Source organism: Setaria italica, chromosome II, assembly GCF_000263155.2.
Source record: "Setaria italica strain Yugu1 chromosome II, Setaria_italica_v2.0, whole genome shotgun sequence".
In the NCBI taxonomy this organism is placed as follows: Eukaryota; Viridiplantae; Streptophyta; class Magnoliopsida; order Poales; family Poaceae; genus Setaria; species Setaria italica.
The window spans coordinates 15,865,095-15,882,226 of record NC_028451.1 but is presented as its reverse complement, the minus strand read 5'-3'; the positions used below and the strand labels follow the sequence as shown (position 1 = coordinate 15,882,226).

The window sequence follows — 17,132 nt, the reverse complement described above, 5'->3', positions numbered from 1 at the left end:
CTATATTGGCCAAAAGTTAAGCTCTTATATAAATGTTTTTTAAAACCTGCCCAAAGAAGTGCCTTTTAGTGGTGTTTTCAACACTTAGATCAATTGAAGTGCATTTGAACTGGACAAGTGGCAATTTGAGTTTAGTTATGATTTGTTTGCTTAACCACTGTGATTACTCTAGATTTTTCTTGCTAATTACTAGGGATGTTATAGCAATCAGGCAAAATCAAGTGGAAGCCGGAGAGCTTGCACGATGAACTCACTTCAACCGCTAGGGTGGAGCTCGAGCAAGGTTAGGCGGATGGAGAATCAAGGTCAGAGCTTGCTCGACAGACTCACTTCGGCTATTGAGGCAGAGCCCGGGCAAGGTGACCATGGAAATAGGCTTAGGTTGCCCTAAGATATTTTTTAGGAATTTTCCTTAGGGTTTTTGGAATTGAAACGGGCAAGACGCGAAATTTCGGGTATGCTTATACAGGATTTTCTATTTAAGTGGGGGCTAGATTTTCTATTTAAGAAGGACATTGATGTGCTTAGATTATTTTGTAGTATTTTTGGAGAAATTTTGGGAATTTTTGGGGAAGGAGAAAGGCTCCAAGCAAGGATGTGGGTACACTCACCGGGGGGGCTTTAGCAATTTTTTAGGGCTAACGCGGCGCGGGTGGGGTCCGCCCGACGCACTGTGTTGTGTGCCGATTCGGGTGACGTCGTGGACCAGCGTGGCTGTGCGTGCGATCCATTGGACCTAGCCCATGCGCACGTAGGGTGACGGTGGCCTGACAGCGTTAAGCCAGGCCCGCACGTTAGGTTAGAGGAAAGGGAGGAGGGGAGACAGGGGTGGGAGCTATGGCAGAACCACCCAAGTTAATCTAGCTAAAGTGTACTCAACCTCGCTTCAAATGCGAATGGTCACTTTAATCAAATTAAAATGATAGTTTGTCGGGTTTCACGCGATAAACCACTTGTCTCGGATCGAAACAAAGCATTCTCACACGAAGGCGAGTCTAGAGATTACAACAATCCAGATAATTATTACAGGTCCCAAATTCAGTTATTACAACTCAGAAGTTCAAAAGCATAAAAGTAGAGTTTCAGAGTTTGAAGCAGCAGAATTAAAACGTTAGTCTAGGTTGATACATGATACCATGGTGAAGACTGCCATGATATCAAACACCACGTTCCTCGCCGACCGAGGACAGGTCCCACTCGAGCATCCAACCCAGAGGAAGCTGGGTCAACCAAGTCAAACTAGCAGCCAACTCATTAATATCCAACCCTAAAAACAGAGCCACAAGCAAGGCTGAGTATACTAATACTCAACAAGACTTACCCGTCAAGTGGTAACCAATCCACCGACCTCTAGATGTGCATGGCTTTTTGGCTGAGGGGTTCGTTTTGCCAAAAGCATCTAAAGTAGGTCCTTACTTTCAAATTTTAGCATCAGGTTCTATTTCATTATCCATTCTAAGTAAGCACTTATTCTAAGTAAGCATGGTGATCAAGCAAAATTAATCAAGCATTAGTATTATTCATCATACTTGTTCTTTTTCTTACTCAGTGCAGAAGTGCAGTCAAGCAATCTCAAACTGTGAGAGGTAGACGATTCGAATCGAGTTTCTTAACCTTCCAAGGTCAACCTAAACCCATGACATATGCGCACCGCACCAGGTCCACACATGTCAGCCGTCCCCATCAATCCCTAGGCACGTGGTCAGGCCACTTCCCTTGGATACAATACCCCATGGTCCCGGAACGTCGCCGTACCGTGACTGCACTTGTACCCACATGATGTAGCAAGGGAACCCAGTTCCAGAGAGAGTGGGAAGGTATGCCCACATCCCAGTTCAATCAGGTACTAGGCTTCCCTATCCCAAACTAGGTATGAGCTTAGTACTTTCAAACACTTGACCATAGCTCTAAACACATTTCGACCTTAACAGCTTTCTTCTAGACAGACGGGGCAATCCACCAATTCAGAACATATTGCTCGGCCCCGCCCGTCATCCTTGTGGTTTCAACATAAGTAAATAGGCAACTCCTGTAACTTGCGAGTGACAGGAAATCACTCGACTTTTACCGAGTCCCTATTTAGCATTGCAACTATTCGACCTATCATACTAGTATACAAACATAGGTACCTAGGATCATGCAACTAGGGTTTCAAACAACGCCTATAAACTTAATGCACGAACATAAGTAACAGGAGTATTGCACAACTTTAGAAAATAAAGTTATGCTCCGAGGCTTGCCTTCCTGTACTAGGTTAGACTGAGGGTCATTTGAAGTTTGACTAGGGTCCTGCACAACATCGATCTGGTTCACTTCTGCAGACGGCTCCTCCTCAGCTGCCGGAACAAGCCCGTAGGTACCGTTGGTGAGATTTGTTTCTAAATGATATGCATATACAAGAGTTCAATTTTCCATGTTTTCATATGCAGGTTGCATTTCACGATCTATTGCAGTATAAAATTGCATTTCGACCACACTTACCTAGACAAGATTTCGAACTTTTATTTCTTTGTGAAGTAAGGTGTGTTGCAATTTAAAACTCGAACTTGATTTTGATGGTCATTGTTTACACATATAAGATTTTAATAACTTAGAATTCACGAAGAAAGGTGGGGTCATTTTGGGGTTGCTCAACGTTCAATTGGAAAGTTATCCTCTTTCTGAATATTAAACCAACCAACTTAGCATTTAAGCATTTGAACTTAAAATAGTGTGATTATCATCTAATATAATAGCCTAAGTTACAACTCTAGAACAAGCATGCCAAGAGTAAACTAACAAAAGTGGTTTCATATTTTTCAGAGCTTTCTATGATTTATAAGGTATTTATTGGGTTTTATACAAAATAAAATCTAATGTGACATGCAGAATAGTAACATGCTCAAGAATATTTTTCATTGAAACTAGACATCATCTGGAGTCCAACAAAATTAGTTTCACAATTTTAGCATTTTTCTACATTTCTCTACACATTTTCAAAGTTTCAGCCTTTTTATTCAATTTTAAACCAAAAAGGATAAACGCGTTTTACACCCAAGCCCTTGAGACTTTTAAAGTTTCACAACCAGGTCCTTCCATTTCAAGGTTTAAACCCTAGAACTAATTGGGGGCTTGCAATGTCCCCCTCAGGCTTCACCGGCGGCTTGCTTGCGAAATTCCAGCAAAGTCTGATGGGGAGGGGGTGAGCTAGGGCTACTTGTGTGATTAGGGGCTCATCTAGGGTGGTTGCGCTGTGGGGGGGCTCGCGGGCGGAGGGTGGCCAGTGGCGGCTGTCGACGGCGAGGCAGTGGGTGCGGTGGAGGCGCTCCTGCTCTGGCGACAGCGATGGCGAAGCTGGCCGCGGAGCTGCTCAGAGAGTTGGAGTGGGGCACTGGTGGTCGACTGGAAGGCTTTGGGGCACCGGTGGGGTTCGGAAAGGAATGCTCGATGGTGAGGTGGCATGGGTGGCGCGGCAAGGAGCAAGGGCGGTGAGTAGTGCCGGCAAGCGGGCGAGGGGTTCCTTTTATAGTGGCAGCAGGAGGGTGAGGAAAGGCTTAGGAGTCGTGGGAAGCTCAGGTGGTGATTGGGTGGGGAAGGAGCTGGCCGGCGACTTGCGGAACAGAGGCGCCAGCGCGGCGGTTGGCCATGGCGGCGAGCACGCATGGGTGAGCAGCAAGGATTAGCAGAGAAGGATTGCTCGCGTGGAGAATCTGGTTTGCCTCGTGTGTGGAGTGGAAAAGAGGGGCGCGCATTGGGTCACATCACTGACGGCATTGGCTGGGTGGAGGAGTGCCAAGGGTGGGTGGCGATGTGGCGGCGAACCGAGCAAGGGGCGTGGCTCGCGCGCTGGGCACTAGTCGGGGGAGATTGGCCGATCGGAGGGGGAGGATAACGCACGTGTGCGGTTGGGTGAGCACCGGGGACGTGCTGTCCCATCGCCGGCGGCGAGTGGCTGACGGGCTGTGCCAAGCAGGCGGCGCCGCGTGGCAACATCGCACGCGGCGCGCATGGTGACCGCACATCGGGTGAGCTGCGTTCGTGTGCGTGCGTGTAGGCAGGGACTTCAAGCTGGTTTTTCTCCAAATTTCAATTTCAAACTTCAAAAACTTCAAATATAAAAGTTGTAGTCTAAACTATACACTTCAACTTCTACAAAAGCCTATGGGTGAAATTATCAACAGAATTTGAGATAAGTTGGGTGAAACTTTGGTGGAATGCTGGCTTGGCTGAAATTGAACTTGCCCCACTCTGGCCAAACTTTGTTTCAATTTTTGAGTGTCTTCCACTCCAAATAAGTGAAAGCTCAAATAACAAAAGTTTTTTGTTTTTAAAATTTCTACAACTTTCATATTGGCCAAAAGTTAAGTTCTTATATAAAAATTGGTTTTCAACTCCTGCCCCCAAAAGGTGCTTTTTAGGACATTTTCAACCGTTAGAGATTTGAAAAGTCTTTTGAATTTTGGCAAGTGGCAAATTTGAGTGTAGTATGATTTGTTTGCTTAATCACTTGATTACTCTCAATTTGCTTTTCTAATTACCAAGGATGTTACAGGATGGAAGTTGACGGCACATCCGGGGCTATGCTGGGGCCGGGCGGGACATCGGGAGTTCGCCGAATTGGAGGTCCCGGTCGTCGCCGACCTCATGGCCACCACCAGAGGAGAGAGGAGAGCAAGGGGAGCATGCTGGTGATATTGTGGAGGTAGGGAGGAGGCCGAAGCACCGCGGGAGGAATGAGTGAGTGCAGCCGGTCGGAGGTGTGTGCTCTGGGGAGGAGAGTGAGGCTATTTATAGCCAGGAGACAGGAGGTGGCCATGTCACCTGGAACGGATGAGGCCAACCAGCACGCTTAGCTGCGCAGGAAGGAGGGAGGGGAGAAGAAATGTCCCGGTGGCCGGAATTATTGGCAGTGGGGGATAAGTGTAGGGTGGCCGGGGTGGATAAGGTGGCCGGGAGCTTCGCTCTGGCATGGGCGAGCTGACACAGTTGTTAGGGATGGGGGTGCCTGATTGGGGCTGAAGGCAGGCGGCAGTGGTGGCAGGCGGTGGCGTAGTGAGGCGGCAGGGAAGGCAGTGCGCACATGGTTTGGTCGGTAGAGAATGGGAGGAAGGAAGAGGAGAGGGGAAGGAGTGGATCTGCGGTCGCGTGGCAGGTTACCGTGGTGGCGGTGGAGTTTCACCGTAGCGGCGCTAGGGGAAATCCCCACCACCGCCGCCGGTGTTAGCGTGTGCAAGCCGAGCTGGGCCATGTGGGCTGGCTAGGCCACAGCACAGAGTTGGGCTGGTGTGGGGTTGGGCTGACTGGAGGAGCAGGCCGGCTAGCGACGGGAGAGGTGGAAGGTCGGGCCGGAAACAGGAGCAGGCCAAATGGTGGGTTGCTGGCCCACGAGAGTTTAAAAGGATTTTCCATTTGTTTGAAAGGGTTTTGGTTCTAAATTTAAGTTGGATTTCAAACTTAGATAGAGTTTGAAGTGTGGGCTTGGTTAGAACTTAGAAATCGGCCTTTTTAAGATGGGTTTAAGATATGACTAGGATGGATGAGGGTTTGTATTGGGGGTTTGATTTAGAAGTTAATATTAATTTGAATATTAGGCTTAGAGTTTTTAGAAAAGTTTCGAAAAGGCTTTTAAGATTTCGTTGATGAAAAGACAAGGTCAAGAATTTGAATATGATATTTGGATAATATTCAAAGGAGTTGACATAGGATTTAAATAGGATTAATAGTAGGGTTCAGATATTAATTCTAGGGGTTTTATAGGAAGAGTTTATTGAGGGTTTTGCTAAGAATTGGGAAAAAAAGATAGTCTAGGAATTCCTAGAGCTTCCAGTACAACACATATGCTCCTAATTCATGCAAGTTTTATTTATAAAAAGAGTTGAAATGTTTGGGGAAAAGAAAGTGTGTTCAATTTAAAGAATTTTTTTTAAAAGTTCGTATTTTTAAATGCTCTAAAAGTGGGATGTTACAGCGTCCAACTAGGTCGCCCCCGCCTCCGGCCCGTCCTGCCACTTCCCGCCACAGCCGCTGGCGCCTCACCGGCGCCGCAGCTGCCCCACTACGCTCTCCCTTCCCTTCCTCCACCTGTGGCCAGCGGCTCCCACCACCTCACCGCGCTGCCCACCTCCTGCCGCCACCATGCTGACACCGCCCACCAATAACCGAGGCAAATCGCCACACCCGCTGTCAACCTTGCCCATCCGGATGTCTTCCCGTCAACGACCCACCATCATCTCGCCTGCCACCACCGCCAGGCAAATCGGCGGCTCCCAAGCTCCTTTCTAAGCCTGCAGACCCTGGAGAACCCCAATTATCAACCCCGAAGCCCTAATCCCTTGGCTTCTCACGGTGCGAGAGGACAGCGGCGGCGCGGTGCGCAGAAGTCACGTCTAGGGTTAGGAGGGAGGGGGTGAAGAAGTAGCTGATCCAAAGGCCAATAGTGGAAGCACGAATGTCAAACACCAAAATAAATTCACTTCTTTCTTCCGGAAGATGGATAATTGGATAGGATTTCTGTGCAGGCTTCATTTGGGAACACGTGGATAGGGGGTATTGGAGCCAAAACCCTGCGTCGCGGGGGACCAAGCCCACGACGGGTTTACCTTCCCGACTTGACAAAAACACGCATTTGGCTTTAGGCCCTATTTCACTTTAGGGTGTGTTTGGCTCAAGGGGCTAAAGTTTAGCCCTGTCACATCAGATATTTAGATACTAATTATGAGTATTAAACATAGTCTAATTACAAAACTAATTACATAGATGGAGTCTAATTTGTGAGATGAATCTATTAAGCTTAATTAGTCCATGATTTGACAATATGGTGCTACAGTAACCATTTGCTAATGATGGATTAATTAGGCTTAATAGATTCGTCTTGCGAATTAGCCTGGGGATTCTGCAATTAGTTTTTATAATTAGCTTATATTTAGTCCTCCTAACTAGCATCCGAACCTCCGATGTAAATTGGTTAAATTTTAGCCCCTGGTATCAGACACCCCCTTAGAGCAACTCCAAGAGTTCCATAAAAATTCTTCCCCAAAATAAGATATTGGGAGCTATGCTAAAAAATTTTCTCCAAAAAATATATCAACCCACAGCAGAACACTAAAATTCCTAATATTTCAAATGAGACCACGCCGTTATTTGGGTCCATTTTAGGATTTTTTTTTGCAGCAGCCTAGGACCCCTCGCTCATCGCCAGGCTTCTTTTTTTCCCCTTGACGCCACCAGGCTTCTTTTTTCCAGGCCCTCGTCACGGCACGCCGCCGGACTTCTTTTTGGTTATTACTGAATAGCACATTTCTTTTCCATTTTGGGAGCTGAATAGCACGTTTGCAGGGGATTTCAGGTTCTCTATTATTACTGAAGATGATCAGGCTGTAATATATGCTTCTTTCGAGCAGATGCTGCAACCTGCAGCCGCTGGCTCAACATAGAACAAAACATCACTAATAATATTGACTGAGCAAACATTAAAATCAACACAAGACGCTTCAAATCCACATGGAAATACTACTCTTTAGAAGATTCAAATACTAATTAAGTTTCGAACATCACACAGTACCATATGGAAATACTACACTTTAGAAGATTCAAATACTAATTAAGTTTCGAACATCACACAATACCATATCAAAAAAACATCACAGTAGCTACTAATACTATTTAGAAGAATCAAATTCTAATTAAGTACTCGGCTCATGATCTCAGCCCGCAAGCACATGTAGTATTTCTTTTACTCATCTGGCATGGCAGTAAGGTCCATGATCATAATCCTATCTTCATCCCTCCTTTTCTGCAACTGGACCTCCTGCTTCCTAACCTCAAGAAGTAGTTTTTCATTTGCAACTCAATCCTATTCAAAAGCAAAAGCTTTGTTGAACGTCTCCTCTTTTTTTAGCTCTTTCTCCCCATCAGTTTCTTTCTTCTGTACCCACATATTTTCTAAGGTTGTTGTCACACTTTTTTTTCTTCTCTTGCAGCAATGCTGCTTTTGCCTTCTTCTTATCAATTGGTCTTGTCAATGCATTATCCTCTAGAGCTTGAACCTCACCTTGTCCTATGTCACTAAGTAAACTTGCACTCGGGTCAACAGTTGAGCTTGTCTTCTGCTTCTTGTTAGATGTTTTAGCAGCAACCAATTCATCAATTTTAGAAAGCTATTTTGGTTGTGTTCTCAACTTATTCCAGCAATGCATGAACTGGAATAATTTCTGATGTTCGTCTTTGGACTTTTACAAAGCACATGCCTCTGCAACCTACACGCACCAACATACAAGGGATATTCATATACGATATATAAAATAAAATAGTCAAAACAAATCGTGGTATTGCGTAGTGAGTAAGTACCTTGTCTTTCATTGTACTACCACTCTGACACCTTAACTCAATCCGTGCTAGACATCCACAAAACTTGTTCACACATTTTTGTATGGTCTCCCATCGGTGCATGAGAGAATTTATGGTACGCTTTGAGGTGCACGTATTGTGTTCATGGAAGTACTCATAGATACAAGACCAATACTTGCCACCTTTTTGATCTTTGCCTACGACCGGATCCAAGCTTACATTCAGCCACGCTGAAACCAAAATCTCATCTTCGTGGTCACTGAAATTCTTTGATCTCTTATGGTTTGGTCTCGCGGAGGGCGCTATTGGACCCACTTCAATTGCCTGTGACTGTTGGTCAACAAATGTGTTGCTATAATAATCAGAATCCCCTAGATTGGTTTCATCCATCATCATGTTGGAAAAATATCCATTTCCTGCCAGTAGGTAGAAAATAAACATCAAGAATTTTAGCAGGGGTCTAAAAAATTACCAGTGACATTTAACATCCATCAGTGGCAGCCATCACAATCCTAACCCAACAATTTCTACTGCCTAGTAAGACTGAGTTAATTCAGTAAGACAATTTCACTCAAATGGTAATATGCTGCATCAGACAACAGCATTGCTTTAATAGGTAAAATTCATAGGACAATATCAGACAATGCTAATATGCTTGCATGTCAAACTCTTACTCATCAACTCTGAGATATAAACTTTAATAAGCCGACAGGCAATGCTTAATTCGGATTACCCTAGAGAATTGAAATGAGTAACTTATGATTCATACTATTCCCAAATGAAAAATGAGTTGTCGTTGACTGCTTGTTCGAAGGCAGCATAGGGGTCACTGGATACGGAATTGAAATCATCGCCGGCAAGGGCTGCCATCGGAGGACCACTGGCCAGGTCGAGGTCGTCGACGCTGCACCTCTGCAAATTTGTGCCGCCGTCGGTCCATTGAGGCATGTGGTCGCCGCCGGGCCATTGAGGGTGCTGGCCGCCGACGACCACCATGCGCCGTTGAAGCATCCCTCCGCCACGCCTTACTTGGCCCTGCCGGACAGGAGCGGTTGGCCGTGGTGCCTGCATTTGCACAAGCAACAAAAGGAATTAAAATCTGCGGTGATTTTTGGGGTAAGCTTCAGATCAGTATCTTTCAAATCAGTATAGCTCATCAAAATTGTACAAAGTATGCCGCAACTAATGCAAAAGTAATTGCTCTCCAAAAAAATAATGCACAAGTAATTCCACATGATCTGATTGCAGCAATGCTCTCCTCAAACTGTAAAACCGCTTAGTTCCATTCTTTCTTCAGATTCTCAACGGCTTGCGTGACTTCGTCCATCCTACTATGTAAAAGGATAAAAATCCAGCAGACTTACCATGCGGAGATGCAAAGAAAGCAACAACTGGAAAATTGTAATATAAATAGAATCTGGTTTTGGTACATGGATGAATAAGAAACTTCTGGAAAACTAAGTTGAGTGCAGTATGCTTAGGACTCTAAATTAAGTTGAAGGCATACATATATTTGTACAAATGGTATGCATCAAACTGGTAAGTTGAGTAAGGTATGCTTAGGACTCTAAATTAATCTGAACCTGTCATGGAAAGGAGATGATTTTGCAATTATTGTATGCTTGAACTTTGTAAGCAATAATCACAACTTTTAGGTTCATTTGCGAATAAGCTTCTGTTGGCTGCACTTCTTTTGGCTGCAGCTCTGCTGTGCAAGATTGGGGCCCTGAGGTCATTTTCACTGGAGAAAATACACTACTGGAGGGAGAGAGCATCCGGCATGAGCTCACTGGCATACTTCTTGTCCAAACATACAATAGATCACTTCAACACAATTATCAAGCCGATTGTCTACCTCTCCATGTTTTACTTCTTTAACAACCCGAGGTCATCAATATGGGAAAACTACGTGCTTCTTCTGGCCCTCGTCTGCGTGACGGGAATCAGCTACACCTTCGCCATCTTTTTTCAGCCTAGTTCTGCAGCTGGTGAGCTAGCTATCTATTCAATTGGTTGCATATTTATTATAAGAACTTTTATGCTTCCATGCCCCCCAAACATCTAGTGGAGATATTGGTGGGATATACATATGTACATACTAATGAATGTTTGTTTAGAAGAAAGGCTTCCCCGGCCCCTGCTACTAATGTAGGTTTTGTTTCTGATGACAGTGGTCAGCGCTGCTTCCAGTTGTTCTAACACTAATAGCAACCCGGCAGAAGAACAACTTCCTTGCTACAGAGTGTCAGAAAAGTAGATAGCATGCATATAGCTAGTTCAGTTTCCAGGCACACTACTGACAAACAAATCGAAGACGATCTAGGGATGGCGATTCGCTCGACCGAAATTGTGAGACATTATCCGCATTGTAGCAACTGGTGAACCTCGAGCCGGACGTACCTGTTGCTCATGCAAGCCGCCAACGCACGGTGGGCGCTCGCCTGCCGGGAGAGGAGGGCGCCGCCGAGAGAGGAGGTCCGTGTCCCAACCCGCTGCCGCCTAGCGCTCACCGGTCGCCGGGAGAGGAGAGCCACCACCGGGAGAGGAGGGCCGCCCCCGCCTGTCGTCGGGAAATGAGGGAACCGCCGGGAGAGGACAGCGCTGCCAGGAGATGAGGGTGCGAAAAAAAGAGCGGGCGCGGGAAGGAGCTCGTGGGGGATTGGAGGAAGACCGTGGCTGCGAAAATATACGAGGTTGAGACGGTGTTTTTTCGCGTTGCTAATTATTTTTGAAGTTTTGGATGGATTTTTGGAGTTCAATTTTTTAAGGTATTAAAAGGTATTAGGTATTAGGGGTAAGATCAGGCAACTCGCAGTCGCTGACCCTACCGCGGGGTCGGATTCGACCCACCCCCAATCCACGCGGTTATCCATCGCCGTCACCGCACACCGGGGAGGACGCCCCGCTCCGCATCGCGCTCGCCGCTCGGTGACTCCTCCGCTCGTCCCTCGCGGCGCCGGCGGCAAGCACAGCGACAGCGGGAAGGTACGCCTCCTCCTCCTCCTCCGCCTCATCCTCTCCCCTTCTCCTTCTCCTCATCCCCTTTTTTCTTGCTGCTAGGGTTCGGCAGGCAGTGGTGACGGCGGCGGCGACGGCCCCTGCTCCTCCCACACCAACCTCGATTCGGCTCCTCCAGTTCACCAAGTGCATATCCTCCCCTCCCCTCTCGTCCTTCTCCTTCCATTCTTGCACGGTTAAACACATGCTCATGTCCTATCCTGGATCCGCCCGGAGAGGCTTCTTGCTAGGTTCTAATTCCTTGCGGACGTTTTACTTCTTCTGGGCTAATTTCCCCTTGTGTAGTTGTATGCATAATAAATTTGTGTTGGATGCATGTAACAGTAAGTGATTTGTGCTTAAATCATATGAGAGTGATTTGTGCTTAATTCAGATGATGCTTATTGCCACTTATATGCTTAGTCTTTGGGGAAATATTTTTTTCCAAAAGAATTCAGGAGTCTGCTAATTTCCTTTTTAGTTCATCTTGCTACTCTTTGGGGACATCTTGCTTATCAGGCAAATAATGACTTCTTCTGCCTTTCACTTTCAGTAACCAGTTCTATCTCTACTCTCCAGGGACATCTTGCTTCAATGTCGTGCTGCATATAAACTCTGGCAGATCCTAGCAAGTTTCTCTCATGATTTGTAGTATGATGTCACCTATTAAAGAATTTTTGCCTTTGAGTTTTTTCTTTTGTTTTTTCTCTCATTACTCTGACTGCTGTATGTTCTTTTCTGGCAACGTGTATGTATGCAGGCAAGGACGCTCATCTCAAGGCCGCCCTGGATGGATCGTGAAGCCACTCCCCTCTCAGATCTCGGGATTTGGTTCCCAGTTGGCTTCTTCCTCATGCTCCAATCCTCTAACCCTTGGTGAGTTCTTTGCTTGTCCGACTGCTAGTTCTTGCATTTTCCTAGAGATTCTAAGGATGGATCAAGGTAATTGACATGTCGTGCTAGTGTTTGTTGATAATGAGTTGGTACTGTTAGGCTTCTCCCTTGAGGTAGCAACAGGTTTTTCAGCTTTCCTATGGTCCCTGCGTGGATTTGTCTGAGATCATGTTAGTTGGCGTGTTGAGGTAGTTTCTGATTGAATGTCCAAAGTGAGGTAGTCTCTGATTGCAATGTTCAGAGTGAGGTATAGTAGTTACTGAATGCAATGTTTTTAGAGTGAGGAAGTTTCTGATGGCAACCTGATTCTTGTTGGCCGACTCAATCGAAGCATATTGCTGTCAGTATTAGTTGTCAGATGTTATAGCCTTTCATCAGTCAGTATAGTTCCTTTACTTGTACCTTATATACCATTATCTGTATTCTTGATATTGTTGTTCTTTTGTCAGCCTGTGGTCCTGTAGTTTTTTTTGCCATGAACCTATCATTTGAATGTATGTATTATGTACACTCTTAACTAGCTAGTGGAAGCAAGTGTCTGATTGACAGTTCTTGCATTGCAATGCAATGGAATGTATATGTATCACCTCTGTCAGTCTTGCTTTTTCACTATATATCTAGCATATATGGCTTTTCACTGTATGATTAGTTGTAGGTTCTTTGCTTGTCGATATGCTAGCAATGCAATGGAATGTATGATTAGCAGGCTTATTCAGAGTAGGTTCAGGGTATTGGCTTATTCAAAGATTATTAGAATTTTGTACTGAAAATCTTAGTCGTGTCTGGCTTAGGTTCTTTGCTTGTCTATTTGCTTCATCACAATTTTTCTTATTTGGTGTGATTTCGACATACTTAAAAGCACTGACATACTTCAATCTGTTGTGATTCAGACTTTGCAGAGGATCATGAGTCAAGTTGTTTGACATTTGTCTCAGTTCTAACTGCAAGAGCAAGAATCAGCAGCATGTTCCTTCATACTTGTCGGTTGCCCATGGGGATTATGTTATTTTTGTTAGCTGGAGAAGTTAGAAAATTTAGCATTAATGGTGATTAATTGATATAGTACTACTCACTGAGAGGCAGACTTCATGTTCACCTGCTCTTTTTCCAATCCTACGATATATGTAACTTAGATGATATTAATATGGGATGATGGCATCACGATTAAGTTTAATTTCTCAATTTTTTATTTTTAAAGATTTTTTAATGCTGGTTTGATCGAATTACATTAGCACAGTGGAATCCCTGTCTACCCAATCTCAGCCAAATAATAATTAGCATCTCAGGGTTTAAACCCACCGCATGGACTAAAGACCCTGGCGTGGACGTGGATTGGGTGGGTGGAGGGGATCCACCGGATCCCTCCCTGAGATTCGTTGTCCCGTGGATTCAACCCACGAACTGCCAAACGAAGCCGCAGGTGGAGGGTATGAGTTGTGGGCTCCTTCCTGGCTGTTGGGTTGGGCCTTGTTGAACTGAGCGGACAGGAATTCTGACCACATACATCGCCACAGCCCAGTTCTAGCAAAGGAACAGAAATTTCCTTTCCAATAGCAACTCCATTTTCATTGTAGCTAAGTTCCCAACAGGCTGCAGGATCATCATTATGTTTATACTGTAATCCTGTGGATATAATCTCAAGAACATTGCAAACAATTCATTCATAATGTGTGTTCGATTGATTTCGAACAATTCGATCAGCTTACAAACAGCTTATTACTCCACTTCGCAGTGCATGCTGTACTACTTCCAGATCAAGCTCACTCAACCAGCAAAGCAAATTAAATACAAAACTCAAAGATGCTGGTACTGCGCTGCTTGGATGCAATCTCGGTTTTGTGTTGCTGAAGAATGTAGCTGCACCTCGGGTCGGCAATGCCAGTCAGATGGTGGCGCCGCCGAGGGCATCGGCAAAGCAGGATGCGAAGGCGTCCATGGCGTCGGGCGGCAACACGACCCCGAGCTCGATGCCGCCGTCACCCTCCGGGCTGTCCGCCAGCGCCACCGTCCCTGGCGTCTTCTCCACCGACACCATCTCCACCCTCGCCGGCCGCCCCCACCCGAAGTCCGTGGTCTCGTACACGCCGTGCCTGGGTGACCCGCCCACCGACATGGGCCGCTCCGGGAGCACCGACAGCACCCTGCCCAGCCACCCCTCCGCGCCCTCCAGCACGCCCTGCTCCATCTCCCGGATCGCGCTCCCGATCGCCGACGCCGCAGCGGCCACGCCGTCGGCCGTGTCGCCGGAGAGGAGGTCTGCCGTGGCGGCCTCCACGAAGCAGGGGCGCAGGCAGTTGCCGAAGTACTCGGCGGGCAGCGGCGGCGCCAGCCTGGACCGGCACTCGGCGGAGAAGAGCATGTGGCTGCGCTCCGCCCCCGCGACGCCCGCGGATCCGGACTTGAGGAGGCACACCCACGCCAGCGCCGACGCCGCCACGAACGACGACGCCTTGGCATCCGACCTCGCCGCCGCGCCCTCCTTGATGCGGTCGATCTGGTGGCGCGGCAGCAGGAACGACGCCATCACCATCGGCGTTTGCTCTTCCTGCTGCTGCTGAGGCGGAGGCGGCGGAGGAGGGGCGAGGCGCGCCATCCCGGCGAGCGTCTTCCCGCGCAGGTCATCCGGGTCGGCGACGAGGGAGCGGTCCAGCACCGGGGGCGGCGGCAGAGTGGCGTCCCCGGATCCGTCGCCGCTCTCGAGGCCTAGGCGGCAGGCGGCGGCCCAGGTGCGGACGAAGTGCATGGTGGAGGCGTCGTCGCAGGCGGCATGGTGGACGGAGACGCCGAGGCAGAGGCCGCGGCCGGGGAAGACGGTGACCTGCAAGGCGGCGAGCGCGAACGCCCCGTCGTCCCCCGGCGGCGGGAGCTGCGGCACGAGTGCGCGGATCCGGGACAGGTCCCTGGGCGCCCTGGCGACGAGGTGGTCGAAGTCGTCGGGGCTGTCGAACTCGGCGACGACCAGGGTGAGGGCGTCGGCGCCGCGGGCGTATGAGCAGAGGAAGGGCGCGTGGGGCCTGATGGTGCCGGCGAGCGGGTAGAAGCGGCGGAGTGCGACGGGGAGCGAGGATCGGAGGAGCGGAAGCGCGGATGACGGGTCCGGGTGGCGGAAGAAGAAGAGGCGCTCGACGGGGCCGGTGAAGAGCCAGGCCACGTCGAAGAAGGTCAGCGGCAGCGCGTGCTCTTGCGCGGAATCGGACGGCGCCGGCGAGACGCGGATCCGGTCGACCAGGCGCACGTCCGGCGGGGACGACGGGGGCGCCATCTGATCTGCTCTGCGCCGCTGCTCTGCTCTGGTCTGCAGTTGTTGAGTGGCCTCCTCTGCTCCGCCCTGCTCCGGTTGAGGATTGAGGAAAGAAGGCGAGGCAGCCAGCTTGGCAGGGAAATCAGAAGTAGAGGGGGACACTGACAGGTGGGGCAGGTGCCGCTCCTGCCCGACTTGCTAAGTACACAGCTTGGCTGCTTTAAGCTAGCCAGTTTGGCAAATGGCAATGTAACCGCCCAGGCACCACACCCACTACCACTAATAACATGGAGGCTAATATAATTATATAAGCTGTTCATAGTGCAAACAATGTGTCACGGCACTCTTGCATTAGGTATGCATGTCTATTGGCTACTTTAGGTAAATATTAGATTCAGAACACGCGGATCCGGTCGACCACGCGCACGCCCGACGGGGGCGACGGAGGTGCCATCCGATCTGCTCCGCACGCTGCTTTGCTCGAGCCTGCAGTTGTTGAGTTGTGTGGCCTCCTCTGCTCCACTCTGCCCTGTTTCGGTTGAGGATTGAGGAAAGAAGGCGAGGCAGTTTGGCAGGTGGAGCAGACACAGAGGGGGGACAGACAGGTGGGGCAGGGGCGCTCCTGCCCAATTGCTAGTACAGAGCTTGGTTGCTTTAAGCTAGCCGGTTAGGCATGTAACCACCCAGGCATGAGGCACCACAGACCGCACCCATTGATACCATCGAGCTAATCTATACCTAATATTAAAAGCAAATAACGCTTCTGCTAAAAAAAATTTCGTCCGTCGTGGATCCCACCTGTCATAGGCTCGACTGTTTTTTCTTCGTCCATCCAGAGAGCGTTGTGACTGCCCACCCCGCGCGCTGTGCCTGAGTCCCCGTGCCGCCCGGCCTCGGCCCCAGCCGCCCACGCTGCCCCGGCCCCGGCCGCGCCCAAGCCGCCTCAGCCACGGCCGGGGAGGAGTGGAGCGAGAGGCACGGGGACTCGGGCGCGGCGCGCAGGGCGGGCGCCGAGGACGGGGAGAGGAGGAGGAAGGCGAGGAGGAGTGAGAGGGAGCAGACGGACCAGAAGGCGAGCTTGGAGAGGAGTAAGGCGGGGGCCGGGTGGTGGTGGCGCGGGGGCAGGTAAAGCGTCCCCACATAAGTAGAGACTAAATGTGATACAAATATCAGTCCCAGGAGGCTGATAGCACATTTATTCGACAGATAATTCAGTTACCGTACAACTCCCGAGGGAGTGGGCGTGAAAGCCACGCAGCGATAAGCAGTAAATAAAGAACAGCGGCTAACCAAGTGACTGCCAAAAGACAGCACTCGGGACTACACGGCAGCAGTAGCAGCATCTTGGAAAGGCCAACACTACAGGCAGCGTTGGGTGCGGACACAACCTCTACTCAAGGTCCTTGGCGATGAAGTCCGGGTCTTCTTCTGTAGCAACGAAGTAAGGGTGAGTACGAACGTACTCAACAAGTCCAACCCCATCCACGGAGGGGGATACAAGCAAGTTTATGCACAGGTTACAACAAGGATAGGCTAGAGTTTATTTGCGGTAAAGCTAAATTTTCAACATATGCAAGGGTTTGTTTTCAAAAGGGTTTTTGTAAAGCTTTCCTCTAGTGCCCGAAACATTGAGTGGGGTTGATCCTACACAAAGGATCCAAGTCTTTATCGCTAT

General features: G+C 48.5%; 1 protein-coding gene and 1 long non-coding RNA gene across 2 annotated transcripts; one reads left to right on the top strand and one right to left on the bottom strand.

Moving 5' to 3' along the window:
- Positions 1-11,151: 11,151 nt before the first annotated feature.
- Positions 11,152-13,413, top strand: LOC101781409. The gene is made up of 5 exons (XR_001163238.2): positions 11,152-11,310; positions 11,386-11,469; positions 11,902-11,973; positions 12,083-12,198; positions 13,107-13,413. It is a non-coding gene; the product is annotated as an uncharacterized LOC101781409 (long non-coding RNA).
- A 435-nt stretch (positions 13,414-13,848) lies between these two features.
- On the bottom strand, positions 13,849-15,766 carry LOC101781006 (coumaroyl-CoA:anthocyanidin 3-O-glucoside-6''-O-coumaroyltransferase 2). The gene has a single exon (XM_004956209.4). It carries the CDS (start codon positions 15,476-15,478, stop codon positions 14,099-14,101), a length of 1,380 nt encoding a protein of 459 aa, XP_004956266.1. The 5' UTR covers positions 15,479-15,766; the 3' UTR covers positions 13,849-14,098.
- Positions 15,767-17,132: the final 1,366 nt, after the last annotated feature.

Excerpts from the sequence above, each read along its gene's own strand:
- LOC101781006 (XM_004956209.4), bottom strand. The coding sequence starts at position 15,478 with ATGGCGCCCCCGTCGTCCCCGCCGGACGTGCGCCTGGTCGACCGGATC.